We start from the raw sequence: 27378 nt of genomic DNA, 5'->3' as shown, positions 1-27378 counted from the left end.
ACCGGTTATGTGGTACGGATTATGTGGTATGGGATACCGGTTATGGGGTACGGCCTACCGGTTATGGGGTACGGCCTACCGGTTATGGGGTACGGATTACGTGGTATGGGTTACGGGTAATGTGGTACGGACTACCGGTTATGGGGTACGGGTTACGTGGTACGTCCTACCGGTTATGTGGTACGGACTACCGGCTATGGGGTACAGGTTATGTGGTACGGTCTACCGGTTATGGGGTATGGGAAACGTGGTACAGACTACCAGTTATGGGGTACGGTTAATGTGGTATGTCCTACCGGTTATGTGGTACGGTCTACCAGTTAGGTAAAGGATTAAGTGGTACAGACTATCAGTTATGGGGTACGGGTAATGTGGTACGTCCTACCGGTTATGGGGTACGGGTAATGTGGTACGTCCTACCGTTTATGGGGTACGGCCTACCGGTTATGGGGTACGGGTAATGTGGTACGGTCTACCGGTTATGGGGTGCGAGTAATGTGGTACGGGATACCGGTTATGGGGTACGGGTAATGTGGTACGGCATACCGGTTATGGGGTACGGGTAATGTGGTACGGCCTACCGGTTATGGCGTACGGGTAATGTGGTATGGCCTACCGGTTATGGGGTATGGAGTACAGGTTACGTGTGTGTGTGTTTAGTATATAACTTTCTTCAGGACTCACCGGCACACTTGGTCCTGGCCCTGAGAGGAGGCCCGGGGGCCCCAGTCCCTCCATCCAGGGGCCTGGTCAACAGCACACTGATCTCATAGTCTGTGTCTGGTGTCAGGTGACCTATCTTATGGGTGGTCTTGTCCACAGGCTGCAGGTCATACATGGTCCCTGACACGGTACGGTACTCCACCTGGATTAAAGTTGGAAGTTAGTTACCGTATATACACCAGGGCTACAGAATCCCGGTGTTAGTTACCGTATATACACCAGGGCTACTGAATCCCGGTGTTAGTTACCGTATATACACCAGGGCTACAGAATCCCGGTGTTAGTTACCGTATATACACCAGGGCTACAGAATCCCGGTGTTAGTTACCGTATATACACCAGGGCTACTGAATCCCGGTGTTAGTTACCGTATATACACCAGGGCTACAGAATCCCGGTGTTAGTTACCGTATATACATCAGGGCTACTGAATCCCGGTGTTAGTTACCGTATATACACCAGGGCTACTGAATCCCGGTGTTAGTTACCGTATATACACCAGGGCTACTGAATCCCGGTGTTAGTTACCGTATATACACCAGGGCTACTGAATCCCGGTGTTAGTTACCGTATATACACCAGGGCTACTGAATCCCGGTGTTAGTTACCGTATATACACCAGGGCTACTGAATCCCGGTGTTAGTTACCGTATATACACCAGGGCTACTGAATCCCGGTGTTAGTTACCGTATATACACCAGGGCTACTGAATCCCGGTGTTAGTTTCCGTATATACACCAGGGCTACTGAATCCCGGTGTTAGTTACCGTATATACACCAGGGCTACAGAATCCCGGTGTTAGTTACCGTATATACACCAGGGCTACTGAATCCCGGTGTTAGTTACCGTATATACACCAGGGCTACAGAATCCCGGTGTTAGTTACCGTATATACATCAGGGCTACTGAATCCCGGTGTTAGTTACCGTATATACACCAGGGCTACTGAATCCCGGTGTTAGTTACCGTATATACACCAGGGCTACTGAATCCCGGTGTTAGTTACCGTATATACACCAGGGCTACTGAATCCCGGTGTTAGTTACCGTATATACACCAGGGCTACTGAATCCCGGTGTTAGTTACCGTATATACACCAGGGCTACTGAATCCCGGTGTTAGTTACCGTATATACACCAGGGCTACTGAATCCCGGTGTTAGTTACCGTATATACACCAGGGCTACTGAATCCCGGTGTTAGTTACCGTATATACACCAGGGCTACTGAATCCCGGTGTTAGTTTCCGTATATACACCAGGGCTACTGAATCCCGGTGTTAGTTACCGTATATACACCAGGGCTACTGAATCCTGGTGTTAGTTACCGTATATACACCAGGGCTACAGAATCCCGGTGTTAGTTACCGTATATACACCAGGGCTACTGAATCCCGGTGTTAGTTACCGTATATACACCAGGGCTACTGAATCCCGGTGTTAGTTACCGTATATACACCAGGGCTACTGAATCCCGGGGTTAGTTACCGTATATACACCAGGGCTACTGAATCCCGGTGTTAGTTACCGTATATACACCAGGGCTACTGAATCCCGGTGTTAGTTACCGTATATACACCAGGGCTACTGAATCCCGGTGTTAGTTACCATATATACACCAGGGCTACTGAATCCCGGTGTTAGTTACCGTATGTACACCAGGGCTACAGAATCCCAGTGTTAGTTAGCGTATGTACACCAGGGCTACAGAATCCCGGTGTTAGTTACCGTATATACACCAGGGCTACAGAATCCCGGTGTTAGTTACCGTATATACACCAGGGCTACTGAATCCCGGTGTTAGTTACCGTATATACACCAGGGCTACTGAATCCCGGTGTTAGTTACCGTATATACACCAGGGCTACAGAATCCCGGTGTTAGTTACCGTATGTACACCAGGGCTACAGAATCCCGGTGTTAGTTACCGTATGTACACCAGGGCTACAGAATCCCGGTGTTAGTTACCGTATGTACACCGGGGCTACTGAATCCCGGTGCCGGGGTCACAGAGGTTCACAGTTCTACTTATTACCACCATGGCAATAATACACTTTTGATTGAACTAAATCACTCATCATCAAGTATTTAATAAATGGAATCATGCAAAAACCAAAAACAAAATGGCGTCCCTTATGGTTCCCCAGGACCAGGATTGGAAAACATTGCTATAAACACTGTTGTGGAACGACACATCAGATGATAAACACGGCACTCCATATAGTGCCACGACGTCTGACTGAAGACATATTGGAGTAGTACACTATATAGAGAATGAAGGTGCATTCTGGGACGTGGCCAATGTGTTTTCTATCAATAAACCATCAGTAAATAGAAATACCTCTCGGTCGATGATTGGCCCGTCTCCGTTGATGGAGTTAGCGTTGAGTTGGATCCACATGTAGGTGGCGCCGACCGCTGTCAGCTGCGGGGGAGCGATGGGCACAGGAGGCTCTGGGGTCAGAAGAAGAGTGAAGAACTATAACTCATACTTATAGCAATAGTGGAACAGAGAAGAAGAAACGAGGAGAGAGACTTGACTCCCTTTCACTGCAATCACTACTTATAGCAATAGTGGAACAGAGAAGAAGAAACGAGGAGAGAGACTTGACTCCCTTTCACTGCAATCACTACTTATAGTCATAGTGGAACAGAGAAGAAGAAACTAGGAGAGAGACGTGACTCCCTTTCACTGCAATCACTACTTATAGTAATGGTGGAACAGAGAAGAAGAAATGAGGAGAGAGACGTGACTCTCTTTCACTACAATAAGATAAGTGTAGAAAAATTACAGGCAATGGATAAAAACAGTAACACAGAAAAACACAACACTAGGTTGAAAGACGTAGATTCAGAAATGTGTAGGGCTGTTGCCCTTGAGTACATGTGTCTTGGGTACAGTGTCTTGGGTGTAAAGTCTCTTGGGTACAGACGGTCTTGGGTAAAGACTGTCTTGGGTACAGACTGTCTTCGGTACAGACTGTCTTGGGTACAGAGTGTATTGGGTACAGACTGTCTTGGATACAGACTGTCTTGGGTACAGACTTTCTTGGGTACAAAGTGTCTTTGGCACAAACTGTCTTGGGTACAGACGGTCTTGGGTAAAAACTGTCTTGGGTACAGACTGTATTGGGTACAGACTGTATTGGGTACAGACTGTATTGGGTACAGAGTGTATTGGGTACAGAGTGTATTGGGTACAGAGTGTATTGGGTACAGACTGTCTTGGGTATAGAGTGTCTTGGGTACAGACAGTCTTGGGTACAGACTGTCTTGGGTACAAACTGTCTCCACATGAGTACCAAACAAATGTTTCCCCGGGGGGTTGCATCCTCGCCATCTAGCCATCGTTTTGGGAATGTTCCATGCCGACTGTCCAGCTGTAATGCTCCCTGACTGTCCAGCTGTAATGCTCCCTGACTGTCCAGCTGTAATGCTCCCTGACTGTCCAGCTGTAATGCTCCCTGACTGTCCAGCTGTAATGCTCCCCGACTGTCCAGCTGTAATGCTCCCTGACTGTCCAGCTGTAATGCTCCCTGACTGTCCAGCTGTAATGCTCCCTGACTGTCCAGCTGTAATGCTCCCTGACTGTCCAGCTTTAATGCTCCCTGACTGTCCAGCTTAATGTTCCCTGACTGTCCAGCTGTAATGCTCCCTGACTGTCCAGCTGTAATGCTCCCTGACTGTCCAGCTATAATGCTCCCTGACTGTCCAGCTGTAATGCTCCCTGACTGTCCAGCTGTAATGCTCCCTGACTGTCCAGCTGTAATGTAGGTGATTGTTAGCGAAGTGGACATGGTTAAGAAACTGTATGAGTGTATGTCCATTACAATTTCTACACCGTTTCGACTTGGTTTTAGTCATTTTAAAGTGTATTTAGTTATATATTTATATGTATTTACTGTTTTACTCAATTCCACTGAGACATCTGATGTATAGAGCTGCCCTCTGAGCCTCAACCGTTCAATTAGGTGCTCTGTGAGGCCGGACTGTCAGTGTGTGTGTGTGTGTGTGTGTGTGTGTGTGTGTGTGTGTGTGTGTGTGTGTGTGTGTGTGTGTGTGTGTGTGTGTGTGTGTGTGTGTGTGTGTGTGTGTGTGTGTGTGTGTGTGTGTGTGTGTGTGTGTGTGTGTGTGTGTGTGTGTGCGTGCGTGCGTGCGTGCGTGTTGAGTGCGTGTGAGAGTAACTAGATCAATTCTGTCTATTCACAGAATAGTGAGTCACTCCTCATTCTGTATCTCAAAGTTGTGTGTCTGTTGTTGTCTGTTGCCAAAATAGCCATCATTAACACAGTTGGGAGGGAGTTCCAGGACACAATTATATGATTCACTATCCATAACATACAAAGAAGTATGATCTTGTCTCATAAGTACAGTCCTTTGTCTAAGTTTCTTTCAACAGCCAATGGTACAAAACCAGGGCAATGCTTAGGCATCTTCCTTTGTCACGTTCAACACTGGTCCTGGTCCCGGCAGCCTGTCTGACTGGCTCTAATGAGACACACACGTAACAGACTGATGCTATTAGCTGCTTCACTGGGCTGTATGGGGTTGTCATGGAGAGACTTCCAGACATATTGCTTAAGAGGAAGGGCTCAGTGCAAAATGATGCTTTCTGACACACGACTCTACCCATGTAGTTCACTACTCTACCCATGTAGTTCACTACTCTACGCATGCAGTTCACTACTCTACCCATGTAGTCCACTACTCTACCCACTACTCTACCCATGTAGTTCACAACTGTACCCAGTACTCTACCCATGTAGTTCACTACTCTACCCACTACTCTACCCATGTAGTTCACTACTCTAACCATGTAGTCCACTACTCTACCCATGAAGTTCACTACTCTACCCAATACTCTACCCATGTAGTTCACTACTCTACCCAATACTCTACCCATGTAGTTCACTACTCTACCCACTACTCTACCCATGTAGTTCACTACTCTACCCATGTAGTCCACTACTCTACCCATGTAGTCCACTACTCTACCCATGTAGTTCACTACTCTACCCACTACTCTACCCATGTAGTTCACTACTCTACCCATGTAGTCCACTACTCTACCCACTACTCTACCCATGTAGTTCACTACTCTACCCATGTAGTTCACTACTCTACCCACTACTCTACCCATGTAGTTCACTACTCTACCCACTACTCTACCCATGTAGTTCACTACTCTACCCATGTCGTTCACTACTCTACCCACTACTCTACCCATGTAGTTCACTACTCTACCCACTACTCTACCCATGTAGTTCACTACTCTACCCACTACTCTACCCATGTAGTTCACTACTCTACCCATGTCGTTCACTACTCTACCCACTACTCTACCCATGTTGTTCACTACTCTACCCACTACTCTACCCATGTCGTTCACTACTCTACCCACTACTCTACCCACTACTCTACCCACTACTCTACCCACTACTCTACCCACTACTCTACCCATGTAGTTCACTACTCTACCCATGTCGTTCACTACTCTACCCACTACTCTACCCACTACTCTACCCACTACTCTACCCATGTCGTTCACTACTCTACCCACTACTCTACCCACTACTCTACCCATGTCGTTCACTACTCTACCCACTACTCTACCCATGTAGTTCACCTCTCTACCCACTACTCTACCCACTACTCTACCCATGTAGTTCACCTCTCTACCCACTACTCTACCCACTACTCTACCCACTACTCTACCCACTACTCTACCCATGTAGTTCACCTCTCTACCCACTACTCTACCCATGTAGTTCACAACTGTACCCAGTACTCTACCCATGTAGTTCACTACTCTACCCACTACTCTACCCATGTAGTTCACTACTCTACACATGTAGTCCACTACTCTACCCATGAAGTTCACTACTCTACCCACTACTCTACCCATGTAGTTCACTACTCTACCCACTACTCTACCCATGTAGTTCACTACTCTACCCATGTAGTCCACTACTCTACCCATGTAGTCCACTACTCTACCCATGTAGTTCACTACTCTACCCACTACTCTACCCATGTAGTTCACTACTCTACCCATGTAGTCCACTACTCTACCCACTACTCTACCCATGTAGTTCACTACTCTACCCATGTAGTTCACTACTCTACCCACTACTCTACCCATGTAGTTCACTACTCTACCCACTACTCTACCCATGTAGTTCACTACTCTACCCATGTCGTTCACTACTCTACCCACTACTCTACCCATGTAGTTCACTACTCTACCCACTACTCTACCCATGTAGTTCACTACTCTACCCACTACTCTACCCATGTAGTTCACTACTCTACCCATGTCGTCCACTACTCTACCCACTACTCTACCCATGTTGTTCACTACTCTACCCACTACTCTACCCATGTCGTTCACTACTCTACCCACTACTCTACCCACTACTCTACCCACTACTCTACCCACTACTCTACCCATGTAGTTCACTACTCTACCCATGTCGTTCACTACTCTACCCACTACTCTACCCACTACTCTACCCACTACTCTACCCATGTCGTTCACTACTCTACCCACTACTCTACCCACTACTCTACCCATGTCGTTCACTACTCTACCCATGTCGTTCACTACTCTACCCACTACTCTACCCATGTAGTTCACTACTCTACCCACTACTCTACCCATGTAGTTCACTACTCTACCCACTACTCTACCCATGTAGTTCACTACTCTACCCATGTCGCTCACTACTCTACCCACTACTCTACCCATGTTGTTCACTACTCTACCCACTACTCTACCCATGTCGTTCACTACTCTACCCACTACTCTACCCACTACTCTACCCACTACTCTACCCACTACTCTACCCACTACTCTACCCATGTAGTTCACTACTCTACCCATGTCGTTCACTACTCTACCCACTACTCTACCCACTACTCTACCCACTACTCTACCCATGTCGTTCACTACTCTACCCACTACTCTACCCATGTAGTTCACCTCTCTACCCACTACTCTACCCACTACTCTACCCACTACTCTACCCACTACTCTACCCATGTAGTTCACCTCTCTACCCACTACTCTACCCATGTAGTTCACTACTCTACCCATGTAGTTCACTACTCTACCCACTACTCTACCCATGTAGTTCACTACTCTACCCACTACTCTACCCATGTCGTTCACAACTCTACCCACTACTCTACCCACTACTCTACCCATGTAGTTCACCTCTCTACCCACTACTCTACCCATGTAGTTCACTACTCTACCCATGTAGTTCACTACTCTACCCATGTAGTTCACTACTCTACCCAATACTCTACCCATGTAGTTCACTACTCTACCCACTACTCTACCCATGTAGTTCACTACTCTACCCATGTAGTCCACTACTCTACCCATGTAGTCCACTACTCTACCCATGTAGTTCACTACTCTACCCACTACTCTACCCATGTAGTTCACTACTCTACCCATGTAGTCCACTACTCTACCCACTACTCTACCCATGTAGTTCACTACTCTACCCATGTAGTTCACTACTCTACCCACTACTCTACCCATGTAGTTCACTTCTACCCACTACTCTACCCATGTAGTTCACTACTCTACCCATGTCGTTCACTACTCTACCCACTACTCTACCCATGTAGTTCACTACTCTACCCACTACTCTACCCATGTAGTTCACTACTCTACCCACTACTCTACCCATGTAGTTCACTACTCTACCCATGTCGTTCACTACTCTACCCACTACTCTACCCATGTTGTTCACTACTCTACCCACTACTCTACACATGTCGTTCACTACTCTACCCACTACTCTACCCACTACTCTACCCACTACTCTACCCACTACTCTACCCACTACTCTACCCATGTAGTTCACTACTCTACCCATGTCGTTCACTACTCTACCCACTACTCTACCCACTACTCTACCCACTACTCTACCCATGTCGTTCACTACTCTACCCACTACTCTACCCATGTCGTTCACTACTCTACCCACTACTCTACCCATGTAGTTCACCTCTCTATCCACTACTCTACCCACTACTCTACCCATGTAGTTCACCTCTCTACCCACTACTCTACCCACTACTCTACCCACTACTCTACCCACTACTCTACCCATGTAGTTCACCTCTCTACCCACTACTCTACCCATGTAGTTCACAACTGTACCCAGTACTCTACCCATGTAGTTCACTACTCTACCCACTACTCTACCCATGTAGTTCACTACTCTACCCATGTAGTCCACTACTCTACCCATGAAGTTCACTACTCTACCCAATACTCTACCCATGTAGTTCACTACTCTACCCAATACTCTACCCATGTAGTTCACTACTCTACCCACTACTCTACCCATGTAGTTCACTACTCTACCCACTACTCTACCCATGTAGTTCACTACTCTACCCATGTAGTCCACTACTCTACCCATGTAGTCCACTACTCTACCCATGTAGTTCACTACTCTACCCACTACTCTACCCATGTAGTTCACTACTCTACCCATGTAGTCCACTACTCTACCCACTACTCTACCCATGTAGTTCACTACTCTACCCATGTAGTTCACTACTCTACCCACTACTCTACCCATGTAGTTCACTACTCTACCCACTACTCTACCCATGTAGTTCACTACTCTACCCATGTCGTTCACTACTCTACCCACTACTCTACCCATGTAGTTCACTACTCTACCCACTACTCTACCCATGTAGTTCACTACTCTACCCACTACTCTACCCATGTAGTTCACTACTCTACCCATGTCGTTCACTACTCCACCCACTACTCTACCCATGTTGTTCACTACTCTACCCACTACTCTACCCATGTCGTTCACTACTCTACCCACTACTCTACACACTACTCTACCCACTACTCTACCCACTACTCTACCCACTACTCTACCCATGTAGTTCACTACTCTACCCATGTCGTTCACTACTCTACCCACTACTCTACCCACTACTCTACCCACCACTCTACCCATGTCGTTCACTACTCTACCCACTACTCTACCCACTACTCTACCCATGTCGTTCACTACTCTACCCATGTCGTTCACTACTCTACCCACTACTCTACCCATGTAGTTCACTACTCTACCCACTACTCTACCCATGTAGTTCACTACTCTACCCACTACTCTACCCATGTAGTTCACTACTCTACCCATGTCGTTCACTACTCTACCCACTACTCTACCCATGTTGTTCACTACTCTACCCACTACTCTACCCATGTCGTTCACTACTCTACCCACTACTCTACCCACTACTCTACCCACTACTCTACCCACTACTCTACCCACTACTCTACCCATGTAGTTCACTACTCTACCCATGTCGTTCACTACTCTACCCACTACTCTACCCACTACTCTACCCACTACTCTACCCATGTCGTTCACTACTCTACCCACTACTCTACCCATGTAGTTCACCTCTCTACCCACTACTCTACCCACTACTCTACCCACTACTCTACCCACTACTCTACCCATGTAGTTCACCTCTCTACCCACTACTCTACCCATGTAGTTCACTACTCTACCCACTACTCTACCCATGTCGTTCACAACTCTACCCACTACTCTACCCACTACTCTACCCATGTAGTTCACCTCTCTACCCACTACTCTACCCATGTAGTTCACTACTCTACCCATGTAGTTCACTACTCTACCCATGTCGTTCACAACTCTACCCACTACTCTACCCATGTAGTTCACCTCTCTACCCACTACTCTACCCATGTAGTTCACTACTCTACCCATGTAGTTCACTATTCTACCCACTACTCTACCCATGTAGTTCGCTACTCTACCCATGTAGTCCACTACTCTAGCCATGTAGTCCACTACTCTACCCACTACTCTACCCATGTAGTTCACTACTCTACCCATGTCGTTCACAACTCTACCCACTACTCTACCCATGTAGTTTACTACTCTACCCACTACTCTATCCATGTAGTTCACTACTCTACCCATGTAGTCCACTACTCTACCCACTACTCTACCCATGTTGTTCACCTCTCTACCCACTACTCTACCCATGTAGTTCACTACTCTACCCATGTAGTTCACTACTCTACCCACTACTCTACCCATGTAGTTCACCTCTCTACACACTACTCTACCCATGTAGTCCACTACTCTACCCATGTAGTTCACTACTCTACCCATGTAGTCCACTACTCTACCCATGTCGTTCACAACTCTACCCACTACTCTACCCATGTAGTTCACTACTCTACCCACTACTCTACCCATGTAGTTCACTACTCTACCCACTACTCTACCCACTACTCTACCCATGTAGTTCACCTCTCTACCCACTACTCTACCCATGTAGTTCACTACTCTACCCACTACTCTACCCACTACTCTACCCATGTAGTTCACCTCTCTACCCACTACTCTACCCATGTAGTTCACTACTCTACCCACTACTCTACCCACTACTCTACCCATGTAGTCCACTACTCTACCCACTATTCTACCCACTACTCTACCCATGTAGTTCACTACTCTACCCACTACTCTACCCATGTAGTTCACTACTCTACCCATGTAGTCCACTACTCTACCCATGTAGTCCACTACTCTACCCACTACTCTACCCATGTAGTCCACTACTCTACCCATGTAGTTCACTACTCTACCCACTACTCTACCCATGTAGTTCACTACTCTACCCACTACTCTACCCATGTAGTTCACCTCTCTACCCACTACTCTACCCATGTAGTTCACTACTCTACCCACTACTCTACCCACTACTCTACTCATGTAGTTCACCTCTCTACCCACTACTCTACCCATGTAGTTCACTACTCTACCCACTACTCTACCCACTACTCTACCCATGTAGTCCACTACTCTACCCACTATTCTACCCACTACTCTACCCATGTAGTTCACTACTCTACCCACTACTCTACCCATGTAGTTCACTACTCTACCCATGTAGTCCACTACTCTACCCATGTAGTCCACTACTCTACCCACTACTCTACCCATGTAGTCCACTACTCTACCCATGTAGTTCACTACTCTACCCACTACTCTACCCATGTAGTTCACTACTCTACCCATGTAGTCCACTACTCTACCCATGTAGTGCACTACTCTACCCACTACTCTACCCATGTAGTTCACTACTCTACCCACTACTCTACCCATGTAGTTCACTACTCTGGAGTGTTAGTGACCGGGTAACAGAGAGACCGTGAGTAATGGTGACTGGTCCTTAGCTTACAGATGGTCGTCCCACTCTGACCTGGGCCACTAGGTCTGTATCCCCCATGTAATCCCCAGATTCCACCAGGCTTCCACCCTGCGAGTCAAACATCACCTCAAACGAACCAGCTAATCCACACGCTTCTCCCCTCAGTCTCTCAGATGCTCAAACACTGAACCAGTCTGGTGGTGTAAGCCACTGAGGGGAGAAGAGGGCACTGGGAATGGTGGTGGTGGGGGGGGGGGTCTCGGATGAAACTTAGCGTGTTGTTTATTCAATAGGAATAGCCCCCCTGAGATATTGGGGGTAAATCAGCTATCTGTTTAAGGGAGATTTATGCCAACCAGACGGCATATGGTTCATTTTAATTAAAAGGGGGTTGTTGTGTTGATTAAGTCCATGATGTGTTTAGGTAATGAATTTGAGGTATAATTTCCAGTATTGATTTTATATTTTAATCTGAAGATTACATTTTAACATGGAACATTTAAACCCGTTGTAGACTGAGCTGGAAACTGTTTTCCAGAGTTAACTCTGGATTAGCATGGACATGTGAAGGCTACCTGGAAGAAATTATATTAACAGTGTTATAATGCCTGCTATAATGCCTGTTATAATGTCTGGTATGCCTGTTATAATGCCTGTTATAATTCCTGTTATAATGCCTGTTATAATGCCTGCTATAATGCCTGTTATAATGCCTGTTATGATGCCTGGTATGCCTGCTATAATGCCTGTTATAATGCCTGTTATAATGCCTGCTATAATGCCCGTTATAATGCCTGGTATGCCTGCTATAATTCCTGTTATAATGCCTGCTGTAATGCCTGTTATAATGCCTGTTATAATGCATGTTATAATGCCTGTTATAATGCCTGTTATAATGTCTGTTATAATGTATGTTATAATGCCTGTTATAATGTCTGTTATAATGCCTGTTATGTCGTCTGTTATAATGCCTGTTATGTCTGTTATAATGCCTGTTATAATGTCTGTTATAATGCCTGTTATGTCATCTGTTATAATGCCTGTTATAATGCCTGATATAATGCCTGTTATAATGCATGTTATAATGCCTGTTATAATGTCTGTTATAATGCCTGTTATGTCATCTGTTATAATGCCTGTTATGTCTGTTATAATGCCTGTTATAATGCATGTTATAATGTATGTTATAATGCCTGTTATGTCATCTGTTATAATGCCTGTTATGTCTGTTATAATGCCTGTTATAATGCCTGTTATAATGTCTGTTATAATGCATGTTATAATGCCTGTTATAATGTCTGTTATAATGTCCGTTATGTCATCTGTTATAATGCATGTTATGTCTGTTATAATGCCTGTTATAATGTCTGTTATAATGCCTGTTATGTCGTCTGTTATAATGCCTGTTATAATGCCTGCTATAATGCCTGGTATAATGCCTGTTATAATGTATGTTATAATGCCTGTTATAATGCCTGTTATAATGTCTGTTATAATGCCTGTTATGTCATCTGTTATAATGCCTGTTGTGTCTGTTATAATGCCTGTTATAATGTCTGTTATAATGTCTGTTATAATGTCTGTTATAATGTCTGTTATAATGCCTGTTATGTCATCTGTTATAATGCCTGTTATGTTGTCTGTTATAATGTCTGTTATAATGCCTGTTATAATGCCTGTTATAATGCCTGTTATAATGTCTGTTATAATGCCTGTTATAATGCCTTTTATGTCATCTGTTATAATGCCTGTTATGTCTGGTATAATGCCTGTTATAATTCCTGTTATAATGTCTGTTATAATGCCTGTTATGTTGTCTGTTATAATGCCTATTATGTCTGTTATAATGCCTGTTATAATGCCTGTTATAATGTCTGTTATAATGACTGTCATAATGTCTGTTATAATGCCTGTTATGTCGTCTGTTATAAATGCCTGTTATAATGCCTGTTATAACGCCTGTTATAATGCCTGTTATAATGCCTGTTATAATGTCTGTTATAATGCCTTTTATGTCATCTGTTATAATGCCTGTTATGTCTGGTATAATGCCTGTTATAATTCCTGTTATAATGTCTGTTATAATGCCTGTTATGTTGTCTGTTATAATGCCTATTATGTCTGTTATAATGCCTGTTATAATGCCTGTTATAATGTCTGTTATAATGACTGTCATAATGTCTGTTATAATGCCTGTTATGTCGTCTGTTATAATGCATGTTATGTCTGTTATAATGCCTGTTATAACGCCTGTTATAATGCCTGTTATAATGTACGTTATAATGCCTGTTATAATGTCTGTTATAATGCCTATGTATTGTTAATTAAATAACCAGCCCGTCAGTCACCTAGCCAATCAGGTATAGTCTAGGACACCTGCTATGAGCGAGGACACCAACGGTTAATCACACCCACAGGTATAGTCTAGGACACCTGCTATGAGCAAGGACACCAATGGCTAATCACACCACCCCCACAGGTATAGTCCAGGACACCTGCTATGAGCCAGGACACCAACGGCTAATCACACCACCCCCACAGGTATAGTCCAGGACACCTGCTATGAGCCAGGACACCACAGTGTTCATACATGGTGCCTCACAGTCACTCTGTAACAAACAATCACAGGGCCAATTAGTCATTACCAGCTATAGGTACCATGTACAGGCTTGTTAACATGGACCAAGCCCTGTTAGGGGGAAACTCTATGAGTACCATGTACAGGCTTGTTAACATGGACCAAGCCCTAAGTACCATGTACAGGTTTGTTAACATGGACCAAGCCCCAAGTACCATGTACAGGCTTGTTAACATGGACCAAGCCCTAAGTACCATGTACAGGCTTGTTAACATGGACCAAGCCCTAAGTACCATGTACAGGCTTGTTAACATGGACCAAGCCCTATTAGGGTGGAAACTCTATGAAACGATGAGGGCTTTCTGTGTCACTCTGTTAACATCAGGAAAAGAGGACCAATCCCTGTCCTGAAGCATCTTGTGGATTCTATCTATCCATCAGTGTTGTCATGTTGATTCTATCCATCCATCAGTGTTGTCATGTGGATTCTATCAGGAAAATAGGAAATCCATCAGTGTTGTCATGTGGATTCTATCCATCCATCAGTGTTGTCATGTGGATTCTATCCATCCATCCATCAGTGTTGTCATGTGGATTCTATCCATCCATCAGTGTTGTCATGTGGATTCCATCCATCCATCAGTGTTGTCATGTGGATTCTATCCATCCATCAGTGTTGTCATGTGGATTCTATCCATCCATCAGTGTTGTCTTGTGGATTCTATCCATCCATCCAGTGTTGTCATGTGGATTCTATCCATCCATCAGTGTTGTCATGTGGATTCTATCCATCCATCAGTGTTGTCATGTGGATTCTATCCATCCATCAGTGTTGTCATGTGGATTCTATCCATCCATCAGTGTTGTCTTGTGGATTCTATCCATCCATCAGTGTTGTCATGTGGATATCCATCCATCCATCAGTGTTGTCTTGTGGATTCTATCCATCCATCAGTGTTGTCATGTGGATTCTATCCATCCATCAGTGTTGTCTTGTGGATTCTATCCATCCATCCATCAGTGTTGTCTTGTGGATTCTATCCATCCATCCATCAGTGTTGTCTTGTGGATTCTATCCATCCATCAGTGTTGTCATGTGGATTCTATCCATCCATCAGTGTTGTCATGTGGATTCTATCCATCCATCAGTGTTGTCTTGTGGATTCTATCCATCCATCAGTGTTGTCATGTGGATTCTATCCATCCATCAGTGTTGTCATGTGGATTCTATCCATCCATCAGTGTTGTCATGTGGATTCTATCCATCCATCAGTGTTGTCATGTGGATTCTATCCATCCATCAGTGTTGTCATGTGGATTCTATCCATCCATCAGTGTTGTCTTGTGGATTCTATCCATCCATCAGTGTTGTCATGTGGATTCTATCCATCCATCAGTGTTGTCATGTGGATTCTATCCATCCATCAGTGTTGTCATGTGGATTCTATCCATCCATCAGTGTTGTCTTGTGGATTCTATCCATCCATCAGTGTTGTCATGTGGATTCTATCCATCCATCAGTGTTGTCTTGTGGATTCTATCCATCCATCAGTGTTGTCATGTGGATTATATCCATCCATCCATCAGTGTTGTCATGTGGATTCTATCCATCCATCAGTGTTGTCATGTGAATTCTATCCATCCATCCATCAGTGTTGTCTTGTGGATTCTATCCATCCATCCATCAGTGTTGTCTTGTGGATTATATCCATCCATCCATCAGTGTTGTCTTGTGGATTCTATCCATCCATCCATCAGTGTTGTCATGTGGATTCTATCCATCCATCAGTGTTGTCTTGTGGATTCTATCCATCCATCAGTGTTGTCATGTGGATTCTATCCATCCATCCATCAGTGTTGTCATGTGGATTCTATCCATCCATCAGTGTTGTCTTGTGGATTCTATCCATCCATCAGTGTTGTCATGTGGATTCTATCCATCCATCCATCAGTGTTGTCATGTGGATTCTATCCATCCATCAGTGTTGTCATGTGGATTCTATCCATCCATCAGTGTTGTCATGTGGATTCCATCCATCCATCAGTGTTGTCATGTGGATTCCATCCATCCATCAGTGTTGTCATGTGGATTCTATCCATCCATCAGTGTTGTCATGTGGATTCTATCCATCCATCCATCAGTGTTGTCATGTGGATTCTATCCATCCATCAGTGTTGTCATGTGGATTCTATCCATCCATCCATCAGTGTTGTCATGTGGATTCTATCCATCCATCCATCCATCAGTGTTGTCTTGTGGATTCTATCCATCCATCAGTGTTGTCATGTGGATTCTATCCATCCATCAGTGTTGTCATGTGGATTCTATCCATCCATCAGTGTTGTCTTGTGGATTCTATCCATCCATCAGTGTTGTCATGTGGATTCTATCCATCCATCAGTGCTGTCTTGTGGATTCTATCCATCCATCAGTGCTGTCTTGTGGATTCTATCCATCCATCCATCAGTGTTGTCTTGTGGATTCTATCCATCCATCCATCCATCAGTGTTGTCTTGTGGATTCTATCCATCCATCCATCAGTGTTGTCATGTGGATTCTATCCATCCATCCATCAGTGTTGTCATGTGGATTCTATCCATCCATCAGTGTTGTCATGTGGATTCTATCCATCCATCCATCAGTGTTGTCATGTGGATTCTATCCATCCATCAGTGTTGTCATGTGGATTCTATCCATCCATCAGTGTTGTCTTGTGGATTCTATCCATCCATCCATCAGTGTTGTCATGTGGATTCTATCCATCCATCAGTGTTGTCATGTGGATTCTATCCATCCATCAGTGTTGTCTTGTGGATTCTATCCATCCATCAGTGTTGTCATGTGGATTCTATCCATCCATCCATCAGTGTTGTCATGTGGATTCTATCCATCCATCAGTGTTGTCTTGTGGATTCTATCCATCCATCAGTGTTGTCATGTGGATTATATCCATCCATCCATCAGTGTTGTCATGTGGATTCTATCCATCCATCAGTGTTGTCATGTGGATTCTATCCATCCATCAGTGTTGTCATGTGGATTCCATCCATCCATCAGTGTTGTCATGTGGATTCTATCCATCCATCAGTGTTGTCATGTGGATTCTATCCATCCATCAGTGTTGTCTTGTGGATTCTATCCATCCATCCATCAGTGTTGTCTTGTGGATTCTATCCATCCATCAGTGTTGTCATGTGGATTCTATCCATCCATCAGTGTTGTCATGTGGATTCTATCCATCCATCAGTGTTGTCATGTGGATTCTATCCATCCATCAGTGTTGTCTTGTGGATTCTATACATCTATCCATCAGTGTTGTCATGTGGATTCTATCCATCCATCAGTGTTGTCTTGTGGATTCTATCCATCCATCAGTGTTGTCATGTGGATTCTATCCATCCATCAGTGTTGTCTTGTGGATTCTATCCATCCATCCATCAGTGTTGTCTTGTGGATTCTATCCATCCATCCATCAGTGTTGTCTTGTGGATTCTATCCATCCATCCATCAGTGTTGTCATGTGGATTCTATCCATCCACCCATCAGTGTTGTCATGTGGATTCTATCCATCCATCAGTGTTGTCATGTGGATTCTATCCATCCATCCATCAGTGTTGTCATGTGGATTCTATCCATCCATCAGTGTTGTCATGTGGATTCTATCCATCCATCAGTGTTGTCTTGTGGATTCTATCCATCCATCCATCAGTGTTGTCATGTGGATTCTATCCATCAGTGTTGTCATGTGGATTCTATCCATCCATCAGTGTTGTCTTGTGGATTCTATCCATCCATCAGTGTTGTCATGTGGATTCTATCCATCCATCCATCAGTGTTGTCATGTGGATTCTATCCATCCATCAGTGTTGTCTTGTGGATTCTATCCATCCATCAGTGTTGTCTTGTGGATTCTATCCATCCATCAGTGTTGTCATGTGGATTCTATCCATCCATCCATCAGTGTTGTCATGTGGATTCTATCCATCCATCAGTGTTGTCATGTGGATTCCATCCATCCATCAGTGTTGTCATGTGGATTCTATCCATCCATCAGTGTTGTCATGTGGATTCTATCCATCCATCAGTGTTGTCTTGTGGATTCTATCCATCCATCCATCAGTGTTGTCTTGTGGATTCTATCCATCCATCAGTGTTGTCATGTGGATTCTATCCATCCATCAGTGTTGTCATGTGGATTCTATCCATCCATCAGTGTTGTCATGTGGATTCTATCCATCCATCAGTGTTGTCTTGTGGATTCTATACATCTATCCATCAGTGTTGTCATGTGGATTCTATCCATCCATCAGTGTTGTCTTGTGGATTCATCCATCCATCAGTGTTGTCATGTGGATTCTATCCATCCATCAGTGTTGTCTTGTGGATTCTATCCATCCATCCATCAGTGTTGTCTTGTGGATTCTATCCATCCATCCATCAGTGTTGTGTGGTCATCCATCCATCAGTGTTGTCTGGATTCTATCCATCCATCAGTGTTGTCATGTGGATTCTATCCATCCATCAGTGTTGTCTTGTGGATTCTATCCATCCATCAGTGTTGTCATGTGGATTCTATCCATCCATCAGTGTTGTCATGTGATTCTATCCATCCATCAGTGTTGTCTGGATTCTATCCATCCATCAGTGTTGTCTTGTGGATTCTATCCATCCATCAGTGTTGTCATGTGGATTCTATCCATCCATCAGTGTTGTCATGTGGATTCTATCCATCCATCCATCCATCAGTGTTGTCATGTGGATTCTATCCATCCATCAGTGTTGTCATGTGGATTCTATCCATCCATCAGTGTTGTCATGTGGATTCTATCCATCCATCAGTGTTGTCTTGTGGATTCTATCCATCCATCAGTGTTGTCATGTGGATTCTATCCATCCATCAGTGCTGTCTTGTGGATTCTATCCATCCATCAGTGCTGTCTTGTGGATTCTATCCATCCATCCATCAGTGTTGTCTTGTGGATTCTATCCATCCATCCATCAGTGTTGTCTTGTGGATTCTATCCATCCATCCATCAGTGTTGTCATGTGGATTCTATCCATCCATCCATCAGTGTTGTCATGTGGATTCTATCCATCCATCAGTGTTGTCATGTGGATTCTATCCATCCATCCATCAGTGTTGTCATGTGGATTCTATCCATCCATCAGTGTTGTCATGTGGATTCTATCCATCCATCAGTGTTGTCTTGTGGATTCTATCCATCCATCCATCAGTGTTGTCATGTGGATTCTATCCATCCATCAGTGTTGTCATGTGATTCTATCCATCCATCAGTTGTCTTGTGGATTCTATCCATCCATCAGTGTTGTCATGTGGATTCTATCCATCCATCCATCAGTGTTGTCATGTGGATTCTATCCATCCATCAGTGTTGTCTTGTGGATTCTATCCATCCATCAGTGTTGTCATGTGGATTATATCCATCCATCCATCAGTGTTGTCATGTGGATTCTATCCATCCATCAGTGTTGTCATGTGGATTCTATCCATCCATCAGTGTTGTCATGTGGATTCCATCCATCCATCAGTGTTGTCATGTGGATTCTATCCATCCATCAGTGTTGTCATGTGGATTCTATCCATCCATCAGTGTTGTCTTGTGGATTCTATCCATCCATCCATCAGTGTTGTCTTGTGGATTCTATCCATCCATCAGTGTTGTCATGTGGATTCTATCCATCCATCAGTGTTGTCATGTGGATTCTATCCATCCATCAGTGTTGTCATGTGGATTCTATCCATCCATCAGTGTTGTCTTGTGGATTCTATACATCTATCCATCAGTGTTGTCATGTGGATTCTATCCATCCATCAGTGTTGTCTTGTGGATTCTATCCATCCATCAGTGTTGTCATGTGGATTCTATCCATCCATCAGTGTTGTCTTGTGGATTCTATCCATCCATCCATCAGTGTTGTCTTGTGGATTCTATCCATCCATCCATCAGTGTTGTCTTGTGGATTCTATCCATCCATCCATCAGTGTTGTCATGTGGATTCTATCCATCCACCCATCAGTGTTGTCATGTGGATTCTATCCATCCATCAGTGTTGTCATGTGGATTCTATCCATCCATCCATCAGTGTTGTCATGTGGATTCTATCCATCCATCAGTGTTGTCATGTGGATTCTATCCATCCATCAGTGTTGTCTTGTGGATTCTATCCATCCATCCATCAGTGTTGTCATGTGGATTCTATCCATCAGTGTTGTCATGTGGATTCTATCCATCCATCAGTGTTGTCTTGTGGATTCTATCCATCCATCAGTGTTGTCATGTGGATTCTATCCATCCATCCATCAGTGTTGTCATGTGGATTCTATCCATCCATCAGTGTTGTCTTGTGGATTCTATCCATCCATCAGTGTTGTCTTGTGGATTCTATCCATCCATCAGTGTTGTCATGTGGATTCTATCCATCCATCCATCAGTGTTGTCATGTGGATTCTATCCATCCATCAGTGTTGTCATGTGGATTCCATCCATCCATCAGTGTTGTCATGTGGATTCTATCCATCCATCAGTGTTGTCATGTGGATTCTATCCATCCATCAGTGTTGTCTTGTGGATTCTATCCATCCATCCATCAGTGTTGTCTTGTGGATTCTATCCATCCATCAGTGTTGTCTTGTGGATTCTATCCATCCATCAGTGTTGTCATGTGGATTCTATCCATCCATCAGTGTTGTCATGTGGATTCTATCCATCCATCAGTGTTGTCTTGTGGATTCTACACATCTATCCATCAGTGTTGTCATGTGGATTCTATCCATCCATCAGTGTTGTCTTGTGGATTCTATCCATCCATCAGTGTTGTCATGTGGATTCTATCCATCCATCAGTGTTGTCTTGTGGATTCTATCCATCCATCCATCAGTGTTGTCTTGTGGATTCTATCCATCCATCCATCAGTGTTGTCTTGTGGATTCTATCCATCCATCAGTGTTGTCATGTGGATTCTATCCATCCATCAGTGTTGTCATGTGGATTCTATCCATCCATCAGTGTTGTCTTGTGGATTCTATCTATCCATCAGTGTTGTCTTGTGGATTCTATCCATCCATCAGTGTTGTCATGTGGATTCTATCCATCCATCAGTGTTGTCATGTGGATTCTATCCATCCATCAGTGTTGTCTTGTGGATTCTATCCATCCATCAGTGTTGTCATGTGGATTCTATCCATCCATCAGTGTTGTCATGTGGATTCTATCCATCCATCCATCCATCAGTGTTGTCATGTGGATTCTATCCATCCATCAGTGTTGTCATGTGGATTCTATCCATCCATCAGTGTTGTCATGTGGATTCTATCCATCCATCAGTGTTGTCACGTGGATTCCATCCATCCATCAGTGTTGTCATGTGGATTCTATCCATCCATCCATCAGTGTTGTCATGTGGATTCCATCCATCCATCAGTGTTGTCATGTGGATTCTATCCATCCATCCGTGTTGTCATGTGGATTCTATCCATCCATCAGTGTTGTCATGTGGATTCTATCCATCCATCCATCAGTGTTGTTATGTGGATTCTATCCATCCATCCATCAGTGTTGTCATGTGGATTCTATCCATCCATCCATCAGTGTTGTCATGTGGATTCTATCCATCCATCAGTGTTGTCATGTGGATTCTATCCATCCATCAGTGTTGTCATGTGGATTCTATCCATCCATCCATCAGTGTTGTCATGTGGATTCTATCCATCCATCAGTGTTGTCATGTGGATTCCAGCCATCCATCAGTGTTGTCTTGTGGATTCTATCCATCCATCAGTGTTGTCATGTGGATTCTATCCATCCATCCATCAGTGTTGTCATGTGGATTCTATCCATCCATCCATCAGTGTTGTCATGTGGATTCTATATCCATCCATCAGTGTTGTCATGTGGATTATATCCATCCATCAGTGTTGTCATGTGGATTCTATCCATCCATCAGTGTTGTCATGTGGATTCCATCCATCCATCAGTGTTGTCATGTGGATTCTATCCATCCATCAGTGTTGTCATGTGGATTCTATCCATCCATCAGTGTTGTCATGTGGATTCTATCCATCCATCAGTGTTGTCATGTGGATTCTATCCATCCATCCATCAGTGTTGTCTTGTGATTCTATCCATCCATCATGTGGATTCTATCCATCCATCCATCAGTGTTGTCTTGTGGATTCTATCCATCCATCAGTGTTGTCTTGTGGATTCTATCCATCCATCCATCAGTGTTGTCTGTGGATTCTCCATCCATCCATCAGTGTTGTCTTGTGTATTCTATCCATCCATCCGTGTTTCTGGATTCTATCCATCCATCAGTGTTGTCTTGTGGATTCTATCCATCCATCCGTGTTGTCTTGTGGATTCTATCCATCCATCAGTGTTGTCTTGTGGATTCTATCCATCCATCCATCAGTGTTGTCTTGTGGATTCTATCCATCCATCAGTGTTGTCTTGTGGATTCTATCCATCCATCCGTGTTGTCTTGTGGATTCTATCCATCCATCCGTGTTGTCTTGTGGATTCTATCCATCCATCAGTGTTGTCTTGTGGATTCTATCCATCCATCAGTGTTGTCTTGTGGATTCTATCCATCCATCAGTGTTGTCTTGTGGATTCTATCCATCCATCCGTGTTGTCTTGTGGATTCTATCCATCCATCAGTGTTGTCATGTGGATTCTATCCATCCATCCATCAGTGTTGTCATGTGGATTCTATCCATCCATCAGTGTTGTCATGTGGATTCTATCCATCCATCCATCAGTGTTGTCATGTGGATTCTATCCATCCATCCATCAGTGTTGTCATGTGGATTCTATCCATCCATCAGTGTTGTCATGTGGATTCTATCCATCCATCCATCAGTGTTGTCATGTGGATTCTATCCATACATCCATCAGTGTTGTCATGTGGATTCTATCCATCCATCAGTGTTGTCTTGTGGATTCTATCCATCCATCCGTGTAGTCAAGTCAGTGTCAATGGGTCAGTGAAGAAATCCAGGATAATACACCACAACCAGGTTGAACCGTATGGGCTCTGGTCAAAAGTAGTGCACTATATAGGGAATAGGGTGCCATTTGGGACCCGATTTATGCCCTACAGCCCTCTATAAAACACTTCATGTATGTCATGGAGTTTTAAACATACTGTTACTATAGTTACCGGACCCTGTAGGCCTGTATATACAGTAGCAGTTATGCCCTACAGCCCTCTATAAAACATCTCATGTATGTCATAGAGTTTTAAACATACTGTTACCATAGTTACTGGTCCTACCAGTCACCCAATTTACTGAAAGTGTAGTTCATTATTGTCACTTTACTCTTTATTGTTCACTGACCTTTTGTGTAACAATTCAATTCAGTGTTGTGTGTCTATTACTGGGGAAAAGTTGACTAATACATCAACCAATACTACTGCTGAAAACATCAAATGATGAGGCAAAGAAAAGAGACAGTTCAGAACTGTATCAAATCATCCTTATATCGGCTAAATCTTTAGAAAAAACTTCAACTCCAAACACAAAAGGAGCTGTGTGAAACAGCTGTGTGAAACAGGCACGTGGGTTCTGGGAATCCTAAAGATGGGTTCTAGAACTGTTAAGATGGATTATAGAACAATTAAGAAGTTGTGGAACTGTAAAGATGGGTTCTAGAACTGTTAAGATTGGTTATAGAACCATTAAGAGGTTGTGGAACTGTAAAGATGGGTTCTAGAACTGTTAAGATGGGTTATAGAACTATTAAGATGGATTATAGAACTGTAAAGATGGGTTCTAGAACTGTTAAGATGAATTATAGAACTATTAAGAGGTTGTGGAACTGCAAAGATGGGTTCTAGAACTGTTAAGATGGGTTATATAACTATTAAGAGGTCGTGGAACTGTAAAGATGGGTTCTAGAACTGTTAAGAAGCTGTGGAACTATAAAGATGGGTTATAGAACTGTTAAGAGGTTGTGGAACTGTAACTATGGGTTCTAGAACTGTTAAGAGGCTGTGGAACTATAAAGATGGGTTCTAGAACTGTTAAGAGGTTGTGGAACTGTAAATATGGGTTCTAGAACTGTTAAGAGGCTGTGGAACTGTAAATATGGGTTCTAGAACTGTTAAGAGGTTGTGGAAATGTAAATATGGGTTCTAGAACTGTTAAGAGGTTGTGGAACTGTAAATATGGGTTCTAGAACTGTTAAGAGGTTGTGGAACTGTAAATATGGGTTATTGAATTATTAAGAGGTTGTGGAACTGTAAATATGAGTTCTAGAACTGTTAAGAGGTTGTGGAACTGTAAATATGGGTTCTAGAACTGTTAAGAGCTTGTGGAACTGTAAATATGGGTTCTAGAACTGTTAAGAGCTTGTGGAACTGTAAATATGGGTTCTAGAACTGTTAAGAGGTTGTGGAACTGTAAATATGGGTTCTAGAACTGTTAAGAGGCTGTGGAACTGTAAATATGGGTTCTAGAACTGTTAAGAGGTTGTGGAACTGTAAATATGGGTTCTAGAACTGTTAAGAGGCTGTGGAACTGTAAATATGGGTTCTAGAACTGTTAAGAGGTTGTGGAACTGTAAATATGGGTTCTAGAACTGTTAAGAGGTTGTGGAACTGTAAATATGGGTTCTAGAACTGTTAAGAGGTTGTGGAACTGTAAATATGGGTTATTGAACTATTAAGAGGTTGTGGAACTGTAAATATGAGTTCTAGAACTGTTAAGAGCTTGTGGAACTGTAAATATGGGTTCTAGAACTGTTAAGAGGTTGTGGAACTGTCAAATATGAGTTCTAGAACTGTTAAGAGCTTGTGGAACTGTAAATATGGGTTCTAGAACTGTTAAGAGGTTGTGGATTATAAACTGTAAATATGGGTTCTAGAACTGTTAAGAGGCTGTGGAACTGTAAATATGGGTTCTAGAACTGTTAAGAGGTTGTGGAAATGTAAAGATGGGTTCTAGAACTGTTAATATGGGTTCTAGAACTGTTAAGATGGATTATAGAACTATTAAGAGGCTGTGTAACTGTAAAGACGGGTTCTAGAACTGTTAAGAGGTTGTGGTTCAATATGGGTTCTAGAACTGTTAAGATTGGTTATAGAACCATTAAGAGGTTGTGGAACTGTAAAGATGGGTTCTAGAACTGTTAAGATGGGTTATAGAACTATTAAGATGGATTATTGAACTGTAAAGATGGGTTCTAGAACTGTTAAGAGGTTGTGGAACTGTAAATATGGGTTCTAGAACTGTTAAGAGGTTGTGGAACTGTAAATATGGGTTATTGAACTATTAAGAGGTTGTGGAACTGTAAATATGAGTTCTAGAACTGTTAAGAGCTTGTGGAACTGTAAATATGGGTTCTAGAACTGTTAAGAGGTTGTGGAACTGTAAATATGGGTTCTAGAACTGTTAAGAGGTTGTGGAAATGTAAATATGGGTTCTAGAACTGTTAAGAGGCTGTGGAACTGTAAATATGGGTTCTAGAACTGTTAAGAGGTTGTGGAAATGTAAAGAAGGGTTCTAGAACTGTTAATATGGGTTCTAGAACTGTTAAGATGGATTATAGAACTATTAAGAGGCTGTGTAACTGTAAAGACGGGTTCTAGAACTGTTAAGAGGTTGTGGAACTGTCAATATGAGTTCTAGAACTGTTAAGATTGGTTATAGAACCATTAAGAGGTTGTGGAACTGTAAAGATGGGTTCTAGAACTGTTAAGATGGGTTATAGAACTATTAAGATGGATTATTGAACTGTAAAGATGGGTTCTAGAACTGTTAAGATGGATTATAGAACTATTAAGAGGTTGTGGAACTCTAAAGATGGGTTCTAGAACTGTTAAGAGGTTGTGGAACTGTAAAGATGGGTTCTAGAACTGTTAAGAAGTTGTGGAACTGTAAAGATGGGTTCTAGAACTGTTAAGAGGTTGTGGAACTGTAAATATGGGTTATTGAACTATTAAGAGGTTGTGGAACTGTAAATATGAGTTCTAGAACGGTTAAGATAGGCAGTGGAACTGTAAATATGAGTTATAGAACAGTTAAGATAGGCAGTGGAACTGTAAATATGAGTTCTAGAACGGTTAAGATAGGCAGTGGAACTGTAAATATGAGTTCTAGAACATTTAAGATAGGCAGTGGAACTGTAAAGATGGGTTCTAGAACAGTAAAGATAGGCAGTGGAACTGTAAAATGAGTTCTAGAACGGTTAAGATAGGCAGTGGAACTGTAAAGATGGGTTCTAGAACAGTACAGATAGGCAGTGGAACTGTAAATATGAGTTATAGAACTGTTAAGAGGCTGTGGAACTGTAAAGATGTGTTCTAGAACTGTTAAGATGATGTGGAACTATAAAGATGGGTTCTAGAACAGTAAAGATAGGCAGTGGAACTGTAAAGATGGGATCTAGAACAGTAAAGATAGGCAGTGGAACTGTAAAGATGGGTTCTAGAACAGTAAAGATAGGCAGTGGAACTGTAAAGATGGGTTCTAGAACAGTAAAGATAGGCAGTGGAACTGTAAATATGAGTTATAGAACTGTTAAGAGGCTGTGGAACTGTAAAGATGGGTTCTAGAACTGTTAAGAGGATGTGGAACTATAAAGATGGGTTCTAGAACTGTTAAGAGGCTGTGGAACTGTAAAGATGGGTTCTAGAACTGTTAAGAGGATGTGGAACTATAAAGATGGGTTCTAGAACTGTTAAGGGGCTGTGGAACTGTAAAGATGGGTTCTAGAACTGTTAAGAGGCTGTGGAACTGTAAATATGGGTTCCAGAACTGTTAAGAGGATGTGGAACTATAAAGATGGGTTCTAGAACTGCTAAG

At 43.2% G+C, this 27378-nt stretch overlaps 1 protein-coding gene across 1 annotated transcript; it reads right to left on the bottom strand.

Annotated features, from left to right (window-relative positions):
* Positions 1–684: 684 nt before the first annotated feature.
* Positions 685–3177, bottom strand: LOC124026389 (receptor-type tyrosine-protein phosphatase mu-like; the record flags this gene model as incomplete). Its single annotated transcript, XM_046339413.1, has 2 exons — positions 685–865; positions 3065–3177. Coding segments are annotated over 2 exons (294 nt in total), but the record flags the coding sequence as incomplete, so codon positions are not given.
* Positions 3178–27378: the final 24201 nt, after the last annotated feature.

This window comes from Oncorhynchus gorbuscha, unplaced genomic scaffold, assembly GCF_021184085.1.
Source record: "Oncorhynchus gorbuscha isolate QuinsamMale2020 ecotype Even-year unplaced genomic scaffold, OgorEven_v1.0 Un_scaffold_2721, whole genome shotgun sequence".
In the NCBI taxonomy this organism is placed as follows: domain Eukaryota; kingdom Metazoa; phylum Chordata; class Actinopteri; order Salmoniformes; family Salmonidae; genus Oncorhynchus; species Oncorhynchus gorbuscha.
This window is presented reverse-complemented; position numbering and strand designations above follow the sequence as displayed.